This window comes from Pleurodeles waltl, chromosome 7, assembly GCF_031143425.1.
Source record: "Pleurodeles waltl isolate 20211129_DDA chromosome 7, aPleWal1.hap1.20221129, whole genome shotgun sequence".
NCBI classification, from domain to species: domain Eukaryota; kingdom Metazoa; phylum Chordata; class Amphibia; order Caudata; family Salamandridae; genus Pleurodeles; species Pleurodeles waltl.
This window is the reverse complement of record NC_090446.1, coordinates 1,343,604,666-1,343,629,177: the sequence shown is the minus strand read 5'-3', so window position 1 is coordinate 1,343,629,177 and position 24,512 is coordinate 1,343,604,666. Positions and strand designations below refer to the sequence as shown.

The following is a 24,512-nucleotide window of genomic DNA, read 5'->3' as shown; positions in this document are numbered from 1 at the left end:
TCTCCCCTTTGGACTGAAATCAGGTCCCCAGATCCCCACAAAATGCCTAGCTCCAGATGAAGTCAATTTAAGATAGTGGTCATCAAGTGTTTCCTTACCTGGGCGAGTGGCTGATAAAGGCTCATCCTTCTCTGGCCACAGAAAGTCAACCGAAGCCAATGTTCAGCCAGTTGGGCATCACTTTAAACACTCAAATCTTCCCTCCATCCATCACAAAACACTACGTTTCTGGGAGCGGATTTTGACACATTACAGGACAAAACACACCCAACATTAGAAAAACTGATATAATTAGCGAGCAAATTCCAAAAAAAAAGTCAATTTCAGGATGACTTTACAAGTCTTTGCTGGTAACGATGTTATTGTGTATACCCTTGTTTCCTCTCTGCTGCCTACGGATGAGGGATCTCCAGGAAGTTGGACAAGCAATGCCTTCAACCCGAAGGTTCCTTTGAGGAAATCATAAGTATCACCTCAAAAATGAAAGATCTTCTCCTTTGGTAGAAACTTATCAACACTACTTGCGTTCTTAGCCCAAATACCACCATTTGTGATAAGACGCTTCCCTAGATGGTTGGGGGAGCTCATTTACAAGATCTTGAGATCAGCAGATAATGGACTTCTCAAGAAAAAGCTCTTCACATCAATCTGCTAGAATTAAGAGTGATAGCATTTAGCCTTCTGTGTTTTTTTTTTTTTTTTCCCCAGAGAATAGCCATGTCTTCAGATGGACAATACTACATCAGTGTACTACATAAACAAGCAAGGAGGAACAAGATCTCACACCTTATCTTGAAACGCCAAGAATTTGGGAATGAAGCATCAAGTTCATGTGACAACGGTACATGTCCCCAGCAATCACAATCAGTGTGTAGATATGTGGAGTAGAATGACAAATTCTTGTCAACAATGGGAACTCAACCAAAATGTTCACAGCAAAGTCTTTGCAAGATGGGGAAAGCCGAAACTTGACCTCTTCACTACAGCCTAGTGTCAGTTCTTCGAAAGTTGTCACCACCAATCGGAATCATGGGGGAATGATTTTTCAATAGCATGGACGGGAATATTTGCCTACGCTTTCTCTCCATTACCTTTTATTCCCAGAGCCCTGCAAATGATAAAGAACCATGCAGAATAATTTTGATAGCCCTAAGATGGCCTAGGCAATACTGGTTCACTGAGCTACTTCTCTGACGCGAAAGATTAAAAATGAATACCACTCCATTCTCCTCTGTCAGTGAACAACAGTCACGTGTTTCATCCAGATCCAAAACCTTTGAACTTGCCATCTTGGCTCCTGAATTCAACAAATTCTCACAGCCAAACATTATGTGGGAGTGTAGACAAATTCTAGCTAAAGCCAGAGCGGACTCAACCAGGGGGTGTGGAATTTATTAAAATATCTACTTGTCCAGGGGACAGGTTGCTTCTCAAATCTACTTGTCCTGTAAAAAGATCTACTTGTCCCTCTGGTGCCATGTAGTGTGGCGACACATTATGGCAGCAATCTCATTATGAAAGAGCTCTGATAATAGCCTCTCTGATTATGCCAGGGCTACTACCATAGTAGGGCTTGAATACTTGCAGTTTCAATCCCTACTGTAGCAATTTCCTTATTTTGCCACCTTTCTGCAGATCTGCATACTGGGGCTGGAGGAAGCAGTAAGCAATAGTTCCAGGGCTGGAATGCCTTTGAGTCTGCAAACCTACTAACCTGCATGTTTTAAAGATTTTCACCAGCTTCTCTCTAATATTTTCCCATAATAAGAAAGGCTGGAAATTTACTCCTGACAACGGCAGAATTAGAACTTCTTCCAGGGTTGGGAAGAAAGTGGCTGGAGGGAAAATGAACTTGCAAATGCTCAATAGATTTTCACATGAGCAAATCTACACATGCGTATTTACCCATGCTAAAATACAGTCCACAAATATTTTATAGGGGTACGATTTCCTGGTATACTTCTCTTGAAAGCCACTAATTCAAAGACATATACCATGGGTGCACTTTTGTGACTTTCTTTAAGAATTTGGGGCCACATGTAGGTAGGTTCAGATTTGCGACTCGCAATTTGCGAGTCGCAAATCTGAATGTAGGATGGTGTCCCTGACACCATCTGCGATTCGCAAGGTGGTCGCAAATGCCCACCTCATGAATAATCATGAGGTGGGTTGCAATTTGCGACCCCCTTGTGAATGGCGGCCCTCAAGGGATGGTGGCCTGCTGGCGACAGCAGACCACCACGTCTGTGACTGCTTTTCAATAAAGCAGTTTTTTTTTCTGTAATGCAGCCAGTTTTCCTTAAAGGAGAACGAGATGCATTACAAAAACGAAAAATTAAATGTTTTCGTTTCATTTTTTTCAGAGCAGGCAGTGGTCCACAGGACCAATGCCTGCTCTGAAAAAATGTTTACAGTGACATTCACAACGGGGAAGGGGTCCCATGGGGATCCCTTCCCTTTTGCGAATGGGTTAGCACCCATTTGAAATGGGTGCAAACTGCGATTGGTTTGCGCCCGCGGTCACAAAACAATCCTACATTGCACTGCGAGTCGCAATTAGGAAGGGAACACCCCTTCCTAATTGCGAATCGCAAACCCGTTTTGCGCTTCGGTAACCAGGTTACCGAATCACAAAACTGGGTTTGTGCATCACGATGTGCTTTTTGCACGTCGCAGACAGCGAAATTCGCTGTTTGCGACATGCAAAAAGCTACCTACATGTGGGTCTTGGTCCCTAATTAGTTCTGGTGTTAACAAAGACATTTTGTTTATATTAAACTTCTATTTCTCTCTCTATCCGCTGGCTTTACTGTGAGTGATAATATTCTGCTCTTCCACAAAGAGCATATTGGCACACAAAGTAGTTTTGTTCAGTGTCGTCAACTACAGTGGCAATCAGTGACGTAACTAAACTGGAGGCTGCCCATTTACAAAGAACATGGAGGAGCCCCCGCTTCAGACTCACTCAGGGCAGGTGCTGTGCTGAAGGGGTCCCCTGGAGGGCGGCTGCCAGGCCTTTTTTATGCCACTGTTGGCAACGTGTGCTTTTAGAGTTCAAAAACTTTTGGGGGGGTTTTGCCAGTGTTTGTTACAATGTTGAGGGCCTGGTAGCTCCCACAACAATAAATTGTTACAAAAGCCATGTCAAAACAAGACACGCATTGGTGAAACTAAAAGACTTATAAAAATATGTCGGATCAGTTGACTTTTTTCAGTGTTTATTTTCATGCTTCCCATAATCGTGTTGAAAATGGTTACACTGATTTTCCATTAGAAATATTTTTAGGAAATACTAGCATGCATCAACACATTTTACTAAATGACACTTCAAAGAAATAGCACCAACAATTTCATGGTAGCGAAACTTTTTCCTTACTTGCATTTTTTCTGAACATTTTATTTTAAAAGCAAAGCCACTTCTCTCTTGCTTACAAGCTTCTGCAAACATTCGCATTTAATCAGAGAGCATTCTGGGAGCATTATACTTAGCCTCATAGCCTAAACGTTTCAAACGTGTGCACACTTTTTTTTTTTTTTTGTACTGGAACCAACGTCAGTAGTGAAGTGTGACCTTAAAACACTTATTTACAGCACTCACCCTAATAATGAAGGCTTTCAAATAATGAACCATAAATACAAGTTCCAACAGCATTATCTTTTGGAAATACATTACCTCAACTGCAGAGAGTTCCACTCTGTAAACTGGCAGCCTAAGGGTTTGTGCTGCAGAGGGTTGGGCCTACTTGTCCCAAGGACAAAGTAAACATGAAATCTTGTTGCCCTTGACCCCAAACGTCGGGCGATAGGCATTCCACATCCCTGTTCAACTAATGCAATCAATAAGTTATGTGGAAGCTATTTTGTTAATGGTGCGTGGACAACAAAGTGCATCCACTCTCATTACAACCTCAGGAGATACTACACTATTATATCTATCAAGGTCTGGCCTGTCACACACTTTATTTAAGCTCCATTTGGCTCCATATCTGTTTATAGGAGATCTTCTAACAATTTTTCTTTAAAGTCAAATAGAATTATAAAGGAAATTTTAGAAGGACTTTTCAGGATTTGCCGTCCCTTGAAGAACAGTCCAGTTCCTTGGCAACTCAGTACAGTTTTCTCACAGCTAATGAAGAGCCCCTTTGAACCTATTCATAAGGCTGACCTTAAATATGTTTCATGGAAGTTAACGTTGCTCCTGGCACTCACTTTGTGAGATACAAGCTTTCTTCATCATGGAGCTGTATAGGCAATTTAGGGATGATCAAGTAATTCTAAGAACAAATTCTCATTTTATCCCGAAGATACCGCTACAATTCCATCTGAATGAACCAGTAGTATTAAAAATATTAATCCAAAACCCAAAGGATGGACCCAGTGAATATTGCATGGGCACAGTGGGTGCATGCCTGGGACATCTGCCAGACTGCTTCATGGGCGTCAGTACAAACATTCATGAAGGATTACTGCCTTGACTGCCAGGTCTTACTGGAACAACAGTTAACCTGCTCAGTTCTACAAGACTTTTGGTTTCAGTCACACTCCACCCTGGCGAGGTACTGCTTTGATAAATCATTGAAGGTGCAGAATATTAGGTTAGAAGTATCCTTTAGAACAAGTCACTTACCTTAGGTAATGTACTTTCCACTGGCTACTCTATCCAACCACAGATTCCTTACTGCGCTCTCCTCACCTCGTTCTGTGCAGTGCCCTCTTTTAAACATTTAGAAGATCTTACCAACAATAGTTTATGCTCCGTGTCAGAGGGTGTGAAAGAGGCATAAACCAACTAATGTCAACATGCAGGAGTGGTTCTAAAATATGGCTCTGCTCCATTACTTCCATGGCAGTATTGAGTCGGCACGATGCCACCTATCTGAACACAAGAGTACTGCTACAGCGTTTTCCCAGTGCAGTCTGGTGCCTGTGGGTTATTTTGAAATGAGGATTTTGCTGTTCGGTAGTGTATTCTACAGAAAGAATGTTAGCAAAGTTAAGTATCTTATTTCTTCAGTATTAACTTTGATCCCTATGTTATGTCACTGCATATGCAACTCTGTGCCCCCGAGAGAGAAAAGTAAGACTGCAAGTCCTAGAGGGGTCAGAGTAGGATAGCAAGTTTGAGAACCTTTTGAACCTTGGTTTTTGTTTGGAGATGTGCCCCATGCAGGAAACTAAACTCCAATGCAATTGACATAGAATATCCTGAAGAATTATGAAACCGGTGAAGTAAGAAATCACAAATTGTGGGTGCATATTGTGCACATTTTTTGTGACCTATCTCCTAATAGGTCAAGTTGCACACTGTCCAGTTGCAGGGTTCTCAGAACAACCTGCCCAAGGAATATTTATTTGGCAGATTGATGTTTGCAGCCCCCCTTTGATTGGCTACAAATGCAAGAATGATGACCTGCAAGGAATAGCAGATCAGCATCCCTGTGTTTGCATTCCCATATATTGCCAAATGTTTCCTGACTGAGAAGACATTGGGAGGCGGTGGTAGGGTGCGGTGAGAGGTGAAAGGGCAAACACAGCGCACTTTCCATTTATACCGCCTGAAGCAGTTCCTAAAGAGAATGCTGTCCAGCAGAAACAACCTTCCTTTCACAAATGTTACCATTTCCTTTGAGGTGTTAAACACCTTTAAATGGTTTGCAACCACTGTTGTGTTCACAAACCATTGATATAGCTCATTAGAAATAGTTATTAGTAGGTGAATCTACCTTTATGTCCCCTCCTAATTATAATTGCAGTGACACACAAAACTAATTTAAAAATAGTATTTTGCAGTCACAAACCCTAAGATGTTGAAAATTGGAGGGTTGGTGACTAAAATGGTGTTGTGTGTCTGGTCCTTGCTCACTGTAGTGAGGCAAAGCTGTGAATTGTTTAATTCTAAAATGGCGTAGCAATTTATTATACTTTGTGTTTTTTTAACTTCCTGAGTGTGTTAAATGTAATTCAAAATAATTTAATAAGAAACATAATTTTATTGCTCTGGTGTTAGTGTCTGCTCTGGCATGATTTTAGTTTTCTGTCTCAGGCTATAGCTCTGTGGTTGCGGAACATACTTCTGAGTCAGCCCTCAGTAGCAGCACGCAGTCTCAAAGCAGCCAGCCAATCCATCACAACCCGCTACCCAGCACTACGTGAGTACCACATAATTACATCAGCAGCAGAATACAAACTCCTCTTGAATTTGTCAGTGGTCTGTGGCGCTGAAATTACAAGAGTAGTTAGAGCTAATTGATCTAGGGTTTTAGGTTTTGAAGTTAATGTTTATTTGGTGTCTCATAGATGTCAGAGTGCAAAAACGATAGAACAGATGAGGGGCAGAGTGATGTACACAGGATGTAGAGTGTGTGATCATAAGTGTGATGGGAATGCATCATGCATAAGCTGCTAAAACTATTTGCATATGTTTAATTTACCATCTTGTCTGATCTGCAGAAAGGAGACAAGCAGTGCCTCCCAGTCAGCCAGCAGCATAACATCTGGGCCCAGTTTACTGTTACCTTTATCAGTGAACCCACCCAGCTCCCCTACGCCCAGCTTCAGTGAAGCCAAGCCGAGCCAACCTCTCTTAAATGGGCCCCCCCAATTCAGCTCAACACCTGAAATCAAGGTGAGTGTAATAAGTCAGCATACCTGTTGAGCATGCAAATCTTTAGTCACGAACTGCCTTGGAACCAAAGACCGCAACAGTCTTGAAACCTGTGTAGTCTGAAAGCTTCAAATCATGCCCTCTTCCAAATGTAATAAAGTACATTTTCATATAAAAAAATGGACAGTTTGCAGGCTCAACTAACTTGTGATTATGTGTAAAGAAATGGCTCCCTGTTGCAGTTACCCCCCACTTTTTGCCTGATACTGATGCTGACTTGACTGAGAAGTGTGCTGGGACCCTGCTAACCAGGCCCCAGCACCAGTGTTCTTTCACCTAAAATGTACCATTGTTTCCACAATTGGCACAACCCTGGCCCCTAGGTAAGTCCCTTGTAACTGGTACCCCTGGTACCAAGGGCCCTGATGCCAGGGAAGGTCTCTAAGGGCTGCAGCATGTCTTATGCCACCCTAGGGACCCATCCCTCAGCACAGACACACTGCTTGCCAGCTTGTGTGTGCTGGTGGGGAGAAAATGACTAAGTCGACATGGCACTCCCCTCAGGGTGCCATGCCAACCTCACACTGCCTGTGGCATAGGTAAGTCACCCCTCTAGCAGGCCTTACAGCCCTAAGGCAGGGTGCACTATACCACAGGTGAGGGCATATGTGCATGAGCACTATGCCCCTACAGTGTCTAAGCAAAACCTTAGACATTGTAAGTGCAGGGTAGCCATAAGAGTATATGGGCTGGGAGTCTGTCAAAAACGAACTCCACAGCTCCATAATGGCTACACTGAAAACTGGGAAGTTTGGTATCAAACTTCTCAGAATAATAAACCCACACTGATGCCAGTGTTGGATTTATTTAAAAAATGCACACAGAGGACATCTTAGAGATGCCCCCTGTATTTTACCCAATTGTTCAGTGCACGACTGACTGGTCTGTGCCAGCCTGCTGCTGAGAGACGTGTTTCTGACCCCATGCGGTGAGAGCCTTTGTGCTCTCTGAGGACAGAAACAAAGCCTGCTCTGGGTGGAGGTGCTTCACACCTCCCCCCTGCAGGAACTGTAACACCTAGCAGTGAGCTTCAAAGGCTCAAGCTTCTTGTTACAATTTCCCAGGGCACTCCAGCTAGTGGAGATGCCCGCCCCCTGGACCCAGCCCCCACTTTTGGCGGCAAGTCCAGGAGAGATAATGAGAATAACAAGGAGGAGTCACTGGCCAGTCAGGACAGCCCCTAAGGTGTCCTGAGCTGAAGCGACTCTAACTTTTAGAAATCCTCCATCTTGCAGATGGAGGATTCCCCCAATAGGGATAGGAATGTGACCCCCTCCCCTTGGGAGGAGGCACAAAGAGGGTGTCCCACCCTCAGGGCTAGTAGCCATTGGCTACTAACCCCCCAGGCCTAAACACGCCCTTAAATTTAGTATTTAAGGGCTCCCCGGAACCTAAGAATTTTGATTCCTGCAACTTAAAGAAGAAGAGGACTGCTGAGCTGAAAAACCCTGCAGAGAAGAAGACACCAACTGCTTTGGCCATAGCCCTACCGGCCTGTCTCCCTCCTTCGGAAGAACACTGCTCCAGCAATGCTTTCCCCAGGACCAGCGACCTCTGAATCCTCAGAGGACTGCCCTGCTTCCAAGAGACCAAGAAACTCCTGAGAACAGCGGCCCTGTTCAACAAAGACTGCAACTTTGTTTCCAGAGGAGCAGATTTAAAGACCCCTGCAATCCCCGCAAGAAGCGTGAGACTTGCAACACTGCACCCGGCGACCCCGACTCGACTGGTGAAGAAACAACGCTACAGGGAGGACCCCCAGGCGACTCCAAGACTGAGTAACCAAAGTTGTCCCCCCTGAGCCCCCACAGCGACGCCTGCGGAGGGAATCCCGAGGCTCCCCCTGACCGCAACTGCCTGACTCTGAAATCCCGACGCCTGGAAAAGACCCTGCACCCGCAGCCCCCAGGACCTGAAGGATCGGAACTCCAGTGCAGGAGTGACCCCCAGGAGGCCCTCTCCCTTGCCCAGGTGGGGGCTACCCCGAGCAGCCCCCCCCCCTTGCCTGCCTGCACCGCTGAAGAGACCCCTTGGTCCCTCATTGAAATCTATTGGAAACCCGACGCGTGTTTGCACACTGCACCCGGCCGCCCCGCGCTGCTGAGGGTGTACTTTTTGTGCTGACTTGTGTCCCCCCCGGTGCCCTACAAAACCCCCCTGGTCTGCTCTCCGAAGACGCGGGTACTTACCTGCTGGCAGACTGGAACCGGGGCACCCCCTTCTCCATTGAAGCCTATGTGTTTTGGGCACCTCTTTGACCTCTGCACCTGACCGGCCCTGAGTTGGTGGTGTGGTGACTTTGGGGTTGCTCTGAACCCCCAACGGTGGGCTACCTTGGACCCCAATTTGAACCCCGTAGGTGGTTTACTTACCTGCAAGAACTAACATTACTTTACCTCCCCCAGGAACTGTTGAAAATTGCACTGTCCACTTTTAAAATAGCTATATGTGTTTTATGTAAAAAGTATATATGCTATTGTGATTATTCAAAGTTCCTAAAGTACTTACCTGCAATACCTTTCAAATGAGATATTACATGTAGAACTTGAACCTGTGGTTCTTAAAATAAACTAAGAAAATATATTTTTCTATACAAAAACCTATTGGCTTGGAATTGTCTCTGAGTGTGTGTTCCTCATTTATTGCCTGTGTGTATGTACAACAAATGCTTAACACTACTCCTTTGATAAGCCTACTGCTCGACCACACTACCACTAATAGTAGGAAGTTGGCTCTGTATGCATTATTTCAAAGTAAGGAATAGTATGCACAGAGTCCAAGGGTTCCCCTTATAGGTAAGATAGTGGCAAAAAGAGATAATACTAATGCTCTATTTTGTGGTAGTGTGGTCGAGTAGTAGGCTTATCAAAGGAGTAGTGTTAAGCATTTGTTGTACATACACACAGGCAATAAATGAGGAACACACACTCGGAGACCATTCCAAGCCAATAGGTTTTTGTATAGAAAAATATCTTTTCTTAGTTTATTTTAAGAACCACAGGTTCAAATTCTACATGTAATACTTTGCATGAAAGGTATTGCAGGTAAGTACTTTAGGAACTTTGAATAATCACAATAGCATATATACTTTTCAAATAAAACACATATAGCTATTTTAAAACTAGACAGTGCAATTTTCAACAGTTCCTAGGGGAGGTAAGTAATTGTTAGTTCTTGCAGGTAAGTAAACCACCTACGGGGTTCAGATTTGGGTCCAAGGTAGCCCACCGTTGGGGGTTCAGAGCAACCCCAAAGTTACCACACCAGCAGCTCAGGGCCGGTCAGGTGCAGAGTTCAAAGTGGTGCCCAAAACACATAGGCTTCAATGGAGAAGGGCGTGCCCCGGTTCCAGTCTGCCAGCAGGTAAGTACCCACGTCTTCGGAGGGCAAACCAGGGGGGGTTTGTAGGGCACCGGGGGGGACACTACTTAGCACAGAAAGTACACCCTCAGCAGCACGGGGGCGGCCGGGTGCAGTGTGCAAACACACGTCGGGTTTTCAATTGGAATCAATGGGAGACCAAGGGGTCTCTTCAGCGATGCAGACAGGCAAGGGGGTGGCTCCGCGGAGTAGCCACCACCTGGGCAAGGGAGAGGGCCTCCTGGGGGTCACTCCTGCACTGGAGTTCCGATCCTTCAGGTCCTGGGGGCTGTGGGTGCAGGGTCTTTTCCAGGTGTTGGGATCTTAGTCAGGCAGTCGCGGTCAGGGGGAGCCTCGGGATTCCCTCTGCAGGCGTGGCTGTGGGGGCTCAGGGGGGACAACTTTGGTTACTCACAGTCTCGGAGTCGCCGGGGAGTCCTCCCTGAAGCGTTGTTTCTCCACCAGTCGAGTCGGGGTCGTCGGGTGCAGGGTTGCAAGTCTCACGCTTCTGGCGGGAAATGCTGTTGTCTTTAAGTTGCAGTCTTGGATGAACAGGGCCGCTGTTCTCGGGAGTTTCTTGGTCCTTTTAGAGCAGGGCAGTCCTCTGAGGATTCAGAGGTCGCTGGTCCTGGGGAAAGCGTCGCTGGAGCAGTTTTCTTCCGAAGGGGGGAGACAGGCCGGTAGAGCTGGGGCCAAGGCAGTTGGTGTCTCCGTCTTCTCTGCAGGGTTTTTCAGCTCAGCAGTCCTCTTCTTCTTAGGTTGCAGGAATCTGAGTTCCTAGGTTCTGGGGAGCCCCTAAATACAGAATTTAGGGGTGAGTTTAGGTCAGGGAGGGCAGTAGCCAATGACTACTAGCCCTGAGGGTGGCTACACCCTCTTTGTGCCTCCTCCCAAGGGGAGGGGGTCACATTCCTATCCCTATTGGGGGGATCCTCCATCTGCAAGATAGAGGATTCCTAAAAGTCAGAGTCACTTCAGCTCAGGTTGCCTTAGGGGCTGTCCTGACTGGTCAGTGACTCCTCCTTGTTTTTCTCATCATCTCCTCCGGCCTTGCCGCCAAAAGTGGGGCCGGGCCGGAGGGGGCGGGCAACTCCACTAGCTGGAATGCCCTGTGGTGCTGGAACAAAGGGGGTGAGCCTTTGAGGCTCACCACCAGGTGTTACAGTTCCTGCAAGGGGGAGGTGATAGCATCTCCACCCAGTGCAGGCTTTGTTACTAGCCACAGAGTGACAAAGGCACTCTCCCCATGTGGCCAGCAACATGTCTCGAGTGTGGCAGGCTGCTAAAACCAGTCAGCCTACACAGGTAGTTGGTTAAGGTTTCAGGGGGCACCTCTAAGGTGCCCTCTGGGGTGTATTTTACAATAAAATGTACACTGGCATCAGTGTGCATTTATTGTGCTGAGAAGTTTGATACCAAACTTCCCAGTTTTCAGTGTAGCCATTATGGTGCTGTGGAGTTCGTGTTTGACAGACTCCCAGACCATATACTCTTATGGCTACCCTGCACTTACAATGTCTAAGGTTTGGCTTAGACACTGTAGGGGCACAGTGCTCATGCACTGGTGCCCTCACCTATGGTATAGTGCACCCTGCCTTAGGGCTGTAAGGCCTGCTAGAGGGGTGACTTATCTGTACTGCATAGGCAGTGTGAGGTTGGCATGGCACCCTGAGGGGAGTGCCATGTCAACTTACTCGTTTTGTCCTCACCAGCACACACAAGCTGGCAAGCAGTGTCTGTGCTGAGTGAGGGGTCCCTAGGGTGGCATAAGATATGCTGCAGCCCTTAGAGACCTTCCCTGGCATCAGGGCCCTTGGTACCAGGAGTACCAGTTACAAGGGACTTACCTCGGTGCCAGGGTGTGCCAATTGTGTGAACAAAAGTACAGGTTAGAGAAAGAACACTGGTGCTGGGGCCTGGTTAGCAGGCCTCAGCACACTTTCAATTCAAAACATAGCATCAGCAAAGGCAAAAAGTCAGGGGGTAACCATGCCAAGGAGGCATTTCCTTACACTAATACACCCCTTAACACGCCCCCTAAAGTGAGTATTTAGGAGAACCCTCTGATACCAGGAAAACAGATCTTCGCTGCACACAAAAGGAGCAGATAAGAGCCTGCTGACCCGAGAACTGAGTATGACTGACTTTGTGCCAACCCTGCCAGCCTGCCTCCTGCATACGACCCTTGAGTAACTGACGTGTCCGGTACTCTAACCTGTTGGCCATTGGGCCCTCCGAGGGATTAACGAGCCAGGAGAAGACTGTTTGGAGCTTAGAAGGTGAGTCCTGCCACTTCACTGAAGTCTCAGGACGCTGACCCCACCCAAAGGCTCCCTGTATCTGCGGTACTGGCCCCTTTGCAAAAACCAAGGCTTGTTGGTCGTTCAATCCAAACTCCAACAGCACCAAAGCAGACCTACCGTTGAGGGACGTCAGGATTCACGAGGCCATTCAGGACAGAGGCCCTCCTACCCTGTTTCTCCTCTTCAACAGGTCACCAAGATCCAGAGCAAGTCCCTGATCACTGCAACCCGATGCCTTAAAACACCTCTGCACCTGAGCCCCGCAGCCCGAGCCTGAGGGAGTCGACGGTGCCCACGGGTTCCTGAGACCTTCTCGAGCTGAGCCATCCTTGGGTTTGCCCAGAATGGACTTTCAGTCACCGCCTGCAACCTCTTTCTGCAGACCCCCCCTCCAACCGCAAGTAACTCCAACGTCTGACCTAATGCCAAAAGACACCACTGCACCCAAGCCCCACAGCCCGAGGAAAAGTGGATATACTGTGTCTCCACATGCCAGAGGACCTAAATGGTCGAGCCTGTCTTTGGGCTTCCCCGGACTGACCTTCCAATCCCACCTTGCAGCAACTTTCCGACCGGACCGTTTCCCATTGAAGTGAATGGGACGCCCAGCGTGGTAACACATCTGACGCCCCAGAGCCTCCTGAGGTGACCTGTTAGTGCGGCCTTGGACCCTGCCCTAAGTCCTAAAGAACAGTCCCGTAAGTCACTGCAAAGTGTCTGAATGCAGGATATGTTTTCCCCCATAGGATAACATTACTGCACCCAAAAAATGCAAGTGTCTACTTTTGCAAACTGTAAAAATTCATAATTCTAATAGTAATCACCTGTTTCCGGTGATCTTAGTATCTAAATTTATATAGAAGTATGTTATGTTTATAAAATGCTGTCGGATTTCTTTGAGTGCATGTCTCACTTAACCTGTGTGTTCCCTACATGCTTTGCACTACCCTCTCAGGCCTCAAAGTCTACTCGCCCACTCACTATGGTGAGTCAGATTTAATCATGACAAGCTATTTTTAGGGCCTACTCGCCCTTTCTGGTGAGTTGACAAATACCATGTGTTCTGTCCACTCAAAAAATGAATGATCTATAAAGATGTCTTCAAATCTTTTTCTCATCACATTTTCTCAGCATTCAGACAGACGTTGAATGTCAGTTTGTCTTCCTACCTTTATTCCTACCTTATTGTTCCTTCTCTGACTGTGAAGTTAGAGGGTTTTGTAAAGTGAACTGTGACAATCCTGTTGTGCAAAGCATGTAAAATGAATGGTGGACTCTCATATTTGAAGTTGCTCTTGTATTTAAAAATGAAGAAAAACGCAGCTCCATACAAAAAAATATTTGTCTGGGATCACACAATTTGGGACCAGTTTACTGGTCAAGTACATTAGTTAGGTTGCATAGATAATTCATGTTACTAGACCTGCAGGTGTAGTAAAAGTTTTATGATTTTTCGATGCCTGCCTCTGATATGCCTCGCTGTTCGCCCACAGTACCAGAAAATAGAGCATTTGGGATGTAATTTGTGCCTCTGTGATGCCTTTGATGTTTGCCTGGACTCTTTGCACATTGTACCTCTTTTTGGTCCACTATGTAAAAAAAAAAAGCTTCCTACACTGATGTGGCCATGGTTGCTCTGATTAAAATGTTATTTATTTTGCTCAGTCGTGCCCCTTCTTCAGTGGGGCACAATTGGCTTTGTGTGCCACCATGCTTGCATTAGGAAATTTCAGAATACAAATAACTGGCACCTGGTAAGAGGTTTGTAATGTACAAGTACCTCTGGTCAGCCATGTTCATCTTTGTGCTCAACTGCCCACTACCAGTCTCTTGTGATATAAAACTTTGTTTTGAGCTCAAGGACCACCACCCCCTCCCTTCCTGCTCTCCATTTTAGGTCCCGTCTGAGACAGCAAATGCGCTGTCGCTGGCGAAATCTTTTGTTAAATTAAAAGCATAGGAAGCATAGAACCCCCTTACTTACCATTGGTTGGCTTCATTGTCAATCTCATTTCCATGCTTCTAATTGGTCAGCATGTGCTGATTTCACTTTCTCTTATCGTTTGTCCCTACGATAGAGCAAGTACTAATTATTTGCTTTTAGTGTCCTGCTGCACGGGCTCAGATTTAGGTACTTTTTTCAGGGCACCAAATTACTTTTACAAACTGAGTTTAATTAAGGAAGTAGTTATCTGCCTGACCGGAAACTTTAATTGGGCACAGGCACATTGATGAAGTTCTTGATGGCCCTTTGCTTTCACCCTACCTCACACTGCACCCACAGTCCAAAAGGCAAAGGCTGTGGTGCCTTTGGACCCTAATTTGTGGTTCCTTTGCTGCAGCCAAGTAAGTTTAAAGGCGATACCCTCAGCCTTGACCGCAGGCCGCTGCGAGCAAGTGCAAGCGATAACCCCCATCTCCCTCTCTCCACCTCTGAAATATTGCAGGGTCTGAAAAAGTCTTCCTCACAGCTTACTAGGGCATGTCAAACAGTTCAAAAGCACCATGTAGTTGGCAATTAACTCAGCAGGTTTCACTGAAATCATTGCACCAAGTTACTGGTGCAAAATGCACATGTGGTTGTGACTATACATTAGGCGTGTAGGCATTTAAATGTGAGTTGTCCTTCTCAAAATGGCTGCTCATTTATAACCCACGTGGAAGAGGAGAGGTGACAAACAATACTACTTCGAATCCCCCTGGTAGTGAGTCAAGACAATGCAGCCTGTTAAATACCAAGTCCCTGTTGCTTGAATGACCAAAGGAGCCTATCCTGGCCTGAGACCAACCGTCAGCCTCGATTGAATTCTGTTTAACTAAGCAGGGATTCAGTTCTTTTGTTTATAAATTGTTTTTATGGAAGACTTTAAGTCAGTACAGCAAGATGTAACATGCATATAACAGCAGGAAGAGATGAGTACTACAATGTATAGCATGAAATGAACTTTGACTAATAAGTTGTATTGCTGCACTCTCCTCAAATACAACAAGGGAGGGAAAGGGAAGCCTCTTAGCAATATAGGCCATGCTTTGATTGACTGGATGTGGAGGCCCTAATTGCGCATTTTAGGGCAGGACCAAAGGCAAGTCTCCTTGAAGCACGTACGTTTGCCAAGTGGGTTCTTGTTTCTCCCAGTGGATGCAGCTCTTAACAGATCGAATCATCTAGCAATCAGCAGCCTTTGCCTCTACACTGGCAGTTGTCTTCTGTTCTCTGTGCACTAAGGAACGTCTCCAGTGGGGACCATATGTCTTTGAGAGACTATTTTACAGCCATCAGTTCTCCATAGGCGGTTAACTGTTCCTGGCAGCAGGCTGCATCTCAGAGCCATCCTGTTTTCCATGGTGATGGCCCCTCCCCCAATACATTGCCTCCTGTTTTACAAGCTATATGAAAAGCACCACCCTTTGGGGGCGCGCCAGAGTGTTCCCTCTGATCTTGTCAATGGTATCAAACAGTGGACCAAAAGTATTCCACTCCAGCACTGGACCCACTGCCAAAAGACACCACTGCACCCAAACCCCACAGCCTGAGGAAAAGTGGACAGAATGTATCCCCTTGAGCTAGAGGACCTGGTGCCTCTATTGAACGTGATTGTCAAAGAGAGGTACCCGATAATCTGAATCGAGGGGGTGAATAGTCTGCTCTGCTCTGCTCGCCGCCTAAGTTCACTCCATGTGAAGATTGTAAAGGCCACAGTGTCAATCCTCTTCCTCAGTTGCCTGGGGTCAAGGTTTAACGCCATCCGGAGAGGGCAGAGAGCTACATGGTTGTGTTCAGGCGCTGTATGTGCCTGGAACTGCGTATGGTAAAGCCAGGCTTGTGCAACTGGTTGTTACAGCAATATAGATCCATGTCCTGCTCTCCCAGTCCTCCTTGTTCAAAGTGAAGGGTCAAAATCTCCCACACTGTCCGTGACTGCTTTACTCACTGAAGCCAGGGCCACCAAGTATGAGCGGAGCTGTCTCCTGATACATAGCGATATTGGCAAAGGCAGATTGAGAGCTAGATGGAGGAATTTGGGAGCAGAAACAATATTGACTTGACCTTGTTGATAGATATGCTCGTTAAGCCTCCAAACATAAATTTTCTGATCAGCGGGTTTAGGTTGTTGAAACGAATGGACTGTGCACTCACTTGACATTTAAGAGTAGGCCGTGTCGAAGTTTGCATGCGCCAAAGAGCGCAATGTAGATTCTGCGATGAGTCTCACCCAAGAAGTGAGCCTCACAATACAGCTAATGTCCTTTATTAATTAGGCGCGCTCATGGAGACAATCTCCAGGTTCACCGCTACAGTCCCTGCTTCCTCCACATCCACTGCTTCAATCTGCTGGCTCCATGTGGATGCTGTCACCCCTGCAGCTGTGATAGTCTGCTACTTGCCAGTGAAAAGAATGGAGACTCGTGTGAGTGGTGTAGGAGGCTGGCTCAGTTAATGGTGTACTTATCACAAGAAAGAACCACACAAGTGTTGCAAAAATAAAGGGTACGTTATTACAACACTAGTACTAAACTGACATCTTGCTTTGGAGATATTACAAAGAATTATCCTTTTTGGTGCGCGCCCACACACCCTCCCTAGTGCGGGTCACGATCAGTGGCCGACACCAGGAAGGGTATTAATAAATCCTCGGGTGCGTCGAGGATTTATTTATTTTTTACCTTCCCCCGGGAGACACGGAAGCTTCCGTGTCTCTCCCCCCCCCCCCCCCGCCCCTTTGTGACGTCGGCGCGCTGACGTTTCAAAGGTGTTTTGCCCATCAAAGCAGGAAGCAGCCTTGCGGCCGCTTCCTACTTCGATGGGGAAAACGGCCTTTCCCACGTTCGGGAAGGCCTCGTAAGAAAAGGGAGAGTCTCCCCTTTCTTACGAGGCCTTCTGAAAGTGTTTCCTGGCCCCCGATCGCAGCACAGCTGCAGGAAACACCACTAGACGCCAGGGATTTCACTTTGGGGGGGCGGCCCCCTCGGAAAACGGGCCGACTTCCCCCCCCCCCCCGGGCATATTTTTTATTTAAAAAAAAAAAAGGTAGGTGGCCCCCAAGGAAACCATACAACAACTAAAAAAAATAGATGTATATATAGATCTATATATATATATATCTATGTAGATAGATATATCTATGTACATGGATATATCTATAGATATATCTATGTAGATAGATATATATATATATATATATATATATATATAGGTAGATCTATATATATCAATCAAAGATTTATAAAGCGCGCTACTCACCCGTGAGGGTCTCAAGGCGCTGGAGGGGGGTACGGGGGGAGGGAAAGGGGCTGGGAGGTTCACTGTTCGAAAAGCCAGGTTTTGAGGCCCTTCCTGAAAAGAAGTAGGTTTTGGGTCTTGTGAAGGTGGGTTGTGAAGGCGTTCCAGGTTTTGGGTGCAAGGTAGGAGAAGGATCTGCCCCCGGTGGTCGTGTGTTTGATGCGGGGGACAGAGGTGAGAGAGAGGTCAGCTGAGCGGTCGTTTCGTGTGGGGGTGTGGAAGGTGACTCTCGTTGAGGTAGGCAGGGCCTGTGTTGTGGAGTGATTTGTGTGTGAGGATGAGGATCTTGAAGGTGATCCTTTTGTCAGTGGGGAGCCAGTGGAGGGATTTGAGGTGTGGAGAGATGTGTTCGTGTCGGGGGAGGTCAAGGATGAGTCGTGCTGCTGAGTTCTGGATGCGCGTAGTTTGCGCTTGAGTTTTAGAGTGGTGCCGGCGTAGAGGGCGTTTCCGTAATCAAGCCTGCTGCTGATGAGTGCGTGAGTGACAGTTTTTCTGGTCTCTGTGGGGATCCATTTGAATGTTTTTCAGTATACGGAGTGTGTTGAAGCATGAGGAGGTGAGAGCGTTGATTTGTTGGGTCATCGAGAGGGAGGAGTCTAGGATGATGCTGAGGTTGCGTGCGTGGTTGGCGGGGGTGGGTGCAGGGCCTAGCGTGGTGGGCCACCATGAGGGGTCCCAGGTGTTTTTGTGTGGGCCAAAGAGCATTATTTCGGTTTTGCTTGAGTTGAGTTTCAGGTGGTTGGCCGTCATATATATATATATATCTATATATATATATATCACTTTTGTCAATATGTGTGTGGTTTCCCTGGGGGGAAAAGGGTCCGACTTGTCTAGTGGCAGTTTTAGTGCCATAAAGAAGCGCAGAAGGTTTATATGCCTACTGCAAAGAGCAAATCTGTATTTTATGTAAATAGCTGAGTACATTAGTAAAGTCAGCCATTACCTGCGCTATAATACCAATGAAATGTATGTGCGGGGTGGAGGAAGGCTATGGAGAGATGAAGGGCACTTTTGCTGGGTGGTAATGAGGGAATCCGAGGAGGAGGGAGTGGGAGCACCAATAATGATTGTTGGACTGGGCGCAGGAGGTGCTAAAGACTGTGACGAATGGTATGTGACAAGGTGTTTTTTTTAGTGTCTTGAAAATACGTGCTGATTGAGGGAAGAAGCGCAGGTAAGGTGGCCTCTACTGTTGCACATATCTCACACACACCATCGATTTTGTGACTGTCTACGTAGGCTAGTGTTTTAGAGCAACAGTTTAGCCAATAGCAGAGATGGCATCTTGATGGATGCTTGCTGCCTGCACTCGGGTTATAGAGGACCGCTCTGACATAGGATCAGAGACTGAGACATCAGATACTGAGACAGCATCTGAGGGATAGGACAATGGCGCAGACTCTGGGAGTGATTTTTCAGTCAGAGGAGTCCCATTCGATAACTCCTCTTCCAGTGCATTATGAGGGAGGTGATGAGGACAGTCCTGCTGTCCCTTTGCAAGCTGTTCGTGCAACTGGGTAATAGTGGGTTAGGCCAACCCAAATTCCACCACCCAAATCATATTGTGGAGACATCAAAATTATCTATGGCAAAACAAACTGGTTTTGTAAGGCAGGCACCTGTGTTTTTGGTCCTGGATTCGGCGGCCATATAGAGAAACACACTAAACCCAAACATTTCTGGAAACTAGACATTCGGGGGAGTCCACAGAGGTGTGACTTGTGTGGATTCCCCAAAGTTTTCTTACCCAGAATACCCTGCAAAGCTGAAATGTTGGAAAAAAAACTCAATGTTCGATGGCATCTGTTGCTGCAGATACACATGTTGTGCACAGTCCGCCATCTGGTGTTGGGTCGGAGTGTTACAAGTTGTTTTTCTTCGAAGAAGTCTTTCGAGTCACGAGACCGAGGGACTCCTCCTCTTTGCTTCCATTGCGCATGGGCGTCGGCTCCATCATAGATTGTTTTTTTTCCGCCCTCGGGTTCGGACGTGTTCCTTTTCGCTCCGGGTTTCGGGACGGAAAGATAGTCAAAACTTCGAAAAATTACGTCGGTATTGTTTCGCTCGGGATAGTTAGAATAGACACTGAATCGTGAAGAGCTCCGGTAGCCCTTCGGGGTAATTTCGATCCCCCGTCGGGGCCTGGTCGGCCCGACCGCGTGTAACATCGACACCGATGGAACGGACCCCGTTCCGATTCTGTCCTAAATGCCACAGTAAATATCCATATACGGACCAACATTTGGTCTGTAACTTGTGCCTGTCGCCCGAGCACAAAGAAGAATCTTGTGAGGCCTGTTGTGCGTTCCGGTCCCGAAAAACGCTCCGTGACCGTCGAGCCAGAAGACTACAGATGGCGTCCACGCCGACAGAACACCGAGAGTTCGAGGAACAAGGAGAAGAGGAGGAAGCCTTCTCCATCCATGAAACGGACTCGGATGAATTCGACGTCGACGAAACTGTGAGTAAGACGTCGAAAAGCACACAGCACAAGAAAATAGACAAGGCCCAGGGGACGCCACTGCCAACTGGCCATGGCTCGACCCATAAAGGTGACCGTCCATCGGCACCGAAAAAGGCCGAACTGGTGCCCAGATCGTCCGACTCTGGTCGAGACACAGGCACGCAACACTCTCGGGACCGAGAAAGTGTTGCCGAAAAAGATCGACGCCGAGAAGGCGGAGCCGACGCTGCTCGACGCAGAGACAGCGGCACCGAGGATGATCGACGCCGAGAAGGCTCGACTCCGAAAAAGAAGAGATTCGCCTCAGAGCCGAAAACAAAAAAGGACACAGTTTCGGTGCCAAAACAACCAGCAACCGAAACCACTACCGGCTCCTATTCAGAGGAACATTCATTGTCCTCTCAAATGCGTAAGCACAGGTTTGAAGAGGAGCTACAGACTACTGATGTAGACCATACACAAAAGAGGATCTTCATCCAGAGTGGAACAGGGAAGATTAGCACTCTTCCACCAATCAAGAGAAAAAGGAGACTAGAGTTCCAAACTGAACAACTAACACCACAAGCAAAGGTGGCAAAGAAAGCAACTCCGCCACCCTCTCCTCCACATGTAACTCAAATATCACCGGCACAAACTCCGTCACATTCACCGGCTCACACCACCATGAGCCAAGATGACCAAGATGCTTGGGACCTATACGACGCACCAGTGTCAGACAATAGCCCAGAGTCATACCCTACCAAGCCATCACCACCCGAGGACAGCACAGCGTATGCGCAGGTGGTAGCTAGGGCAGCAGAATTCCACAACGTGGCGTTACACACAGAACCTGTCGAGGATGACTTCCTTTTTAACACCCTCTCCTCCACCCATAGCAACTACCAAAGCCTGCCTATGCTTCCGGGAATGCTAAGGCACGCAAAGCAAATCTTCAAAGACCCCGTCAAGAGTAGAACAATCACTCCAAGGGTAGAGAAGAAATATAAAGCACCTCCCACAGACCCTGCTTTTATCACCTCTCAACTGCCACCAGACTCAGTCGTGGTAGGAGCAGCTCGCAAAAGAGCCAATTCACACACATCGGGCGATGCACCACCCCCAGATAAGGAAAGCCGAAAATTCGACGCAGCTGGGAAAAGTCGCTGTACAAGCTGCCAGCCAGTGGCGCATCGCCAACTCTCAGGCGCTCCTAGCGCGCTATGACAGAGCCCATTGGGATGAGATGCAGCATCTCATCGAGCATCTACCCAAGGAATTTCAGAAGCGGGCAAAACAAGTGGTTGAGGAGGGACAAAACATCTCCAATAACCAAATACGCTCCTCTATGGATGCAGCGGACACAGCTGCAAGAACAATAAACACTGCAGTTACCATCAGAAGGCACGCATGGTTGCGCACATCTGGCTTTAAGCCAGAAATACAGCAAGCGGTACTCAACATGCCGTTCAACGAACAACAATTGTTCGGACCAGAGGTTGACACGGCGATTGAGAAGCTGAAAAAGGATACTGACACAGCCAAGGCCATAGGCGCGCTCTACTCCCCGCAGAGCAGAGGCACTTTCGGCACCTTCCGTAAAACAACATTCAGAGGAGGGTTTCGGGGTCAGGCCACACAAGCCAGCACCTCACAATCCACACCGTCTACCTACCAGGGACAGTACCAAAGGGGAGGTTTTCGGGGCCAGTACAGAGGAGGACAATTCCCGAGAAACCGGGGGAAATTTCAAAGCCCCAAAACCCCAACAACCAAACAGTGACTTACAGGTCACTCAACCCCTCCACATAACACCAGTGGGGGGAAGAATAAGTCAGTTTTATCAATCATGGGTGGATATAACAACAGACACTTGGGTCTTAGCAATTATCCAACATGGTTATTGCATAGAATTTCTACAGATCCCTCCAAATATCCCACCCAAAACACAAAAAATGTCAAAACAGCATTTAGACCTCCTAGAAATAGAAGTTCAAGCACTACTGCAAAAAGAAGCAATAGAACTGGTACCATGTACAGAAATAAACACAGGCGTCTATTCACTGTACTTTCTAATACCCAAAAAGGACAAAACACTGAGGCCAATCTTAGATCTCAGAATACTAAACACCTACATCAAATCAGACCACTTTCACATGGTCACGCTACAGGAAGTGTTACCACTACTAAAGCAACAGGATTACATGACAACCTTAGATCTCAAAGACGCGTATTTCCACATACCGATACATCCTTCGCACAGGAAATACCTAAGGTTTGTATTCAAGGGAATACACTATCAATTCAAAGTCTTACCGTTCAGTATAACAACCGCACCAAGGGTGTTTACCAAATGCCTAGCAGTAGTAGCCGCACACATCAGAAGGCAGCGAATACACGTATTCCCGTATCTAGACGATTGGCTAATCAAGACCAACTCGTTAACAAAGTGTTCACAACACACAGAGTATGTCATACAAACCCTCTACAAACTCGGGTTCTCCCTCAACTACACAAAATCAAACATTGCGCCGTGCAAAATACAGCACTACTTAGGAGCGGTAATCAACACAACAAAAGGATTAGCCACTCCGAGTCCTCAAAGGGTTCAAAATTTTCACAAGGTCATACAGGCCATGTATCCAATACTAAAAATACAGGCAAAAGTGGTTTTAAAACTCCTAGGCATGATGTCCTCATGCATAGCCATTGTCCCAAATGCAAGACTGCACATGAGGCCCTTACAACAGTGCCTAGCATCACAATGGTCACATGCACAGGGTCACCTTCTAGATCTGGTGTTGATAGACCGCCAAACATACATCTCGCTTCTATGGTGGAACAGTACAAATTTAAACAAAGGGCGGCCGTTCCAAGACCCAGTGCCACAATACGTAATAACAGATGCTTCCATGACAGGGTGGGGAGCACACCTCGATCACCACAGCATCCAAGGACAATGGGACGTACATCAAACAAAACTGCATATAAATCACCTAGAATTACTAGCAGTATTCCTAGCGCTAAAAGCATTTCAACCCATCATAACCCACAAATACGTTCTTGTCAAAACAGACAACATGACAACAATGTATTACCTAAACAAGCAAGGGGGGACACACTCGACACAGCTATGTCTCCTAGCACAAAAGATATGGCAATGGGCGATTCACAACCACATTCGCCTAATAGCACAGTTTATTCCAGGGATCCAAAATCAACTAGCAGACAATCTCTCTCGAGATCACCAACAGGTCCACGAATGGGAGATTCACCCCCAAATCCTAAACACTTACTTCAAAATTTGGGGTACACCGCAAATAGACCTATTTGCAACAAAGGAGAACGCAAAATGCCGAGACTTCGCATCCAGGTACCCACACAGTCTCAAGGCAATGCCCTATGGATGAACTGGTCAGGGAAATTTGCATACGCTTTTCCCCCTCTCCCTCTCCTTCCATATCTAGTAAACAAATTGAGTCAAAACAAACTCAAACTCATATTAATAGCACCAACATGGGCAAGACAACCTTGGTACACAACACTACTAGACCTGTCAGTAGTACCACACGTCAAGTTACCCAACAGGCCAGATCTGTTAACACAACACAAACAGCAGATCAGGCATCCAAACCCAGCATCGCTCAATCTAGCAATCTGGCACCTGAAATCCTAGAATTTGGACATTTAAACCTCACTCAAGAATGTATGGAAGTCATAAAACAAGCTAGAAGGCCATCCACTAGACACTGCTACGCAAGCAAATGGAAAAGGTTTGTTTGCTACTGCCATAATAATCAAGTTCATCCATTACACGCATCCCCAAAAGATGTGGTGGGATACTTACTACACTTACAAAAGTCAAACCTAGCCTTCTCTTCCATAAAAATACACCTTGCAGCAATATCTGTATACCTGCAGATTACTCATTCAACTTCACTGTTTAGGATACCCGTCATTAAAGCATTTATGGAGGGCCTAAGAAGAATAATACCACCAAGAACACCACCAGTTCCTTCATGGAACCTTAACATTGTCTTGACGAGACTCATGGGACCACCTTTTGAACCCATGCATTCTTGTGAAATACAATTCTTAACCTGGAAAGTTGCATTTCTCATTGCCATCACATCTCTAAGAAGAGTAAGTGAAATTCAGGCATTTACAATACAAGAACCTTTTATCTAAATACACAAAAATAAGGTGGTACTAAGAACCAATCCTAAATTCCTACCAAAGGTTATTTCACCGTTCCACTTAAATCAAACGGTAGAGTTACCAGTGTTCTTCCCACAGCCAGACTCAGTAGCTGAAAGGGCACTACATACGTTAGATGTCAAAAGAGCACTAATGTACTACATCGACAGAACAAAGGAGGTTAGGAAAACAAAACAACTGTTTATTGCATTTCAAAAACCTCATGCAGGAAACCCAATATCAAAACAAGGTATAGCCAGATGG

At 46.6% G+C, this 24,512-nt stretch overlaps 1 protein-coding gene across 11 annotated transcripts in view; it reads left to right on the top strand.

The window, feature by feature from the left end:
- CNOT3 (CCR4-NOT transcription complex subunit 3) overlaps positions 1–24,512 on the top strand; it is a 715,873-nt gene that overhangs the window by 476,918 nt on the left and 214,443 nt on the right. For all 11 annotated transcript variants that reach the window (XM_069200730.1, XM_069200729.1, XM_069200731.1 and 8 more), the window contains 2 exons: positions 6,044–6,149; positions 6,451–6,625. In XM_069200730.1, the coding sequence (XP_069056831.1) occupies positions 6,044–6,149; positions 6,451–6,625 (281 nt within the window). The remainder of the gene's footprint in view (positions 1–6,043; positions 6,150–6,450; positions 6,626–24,512) is intronic.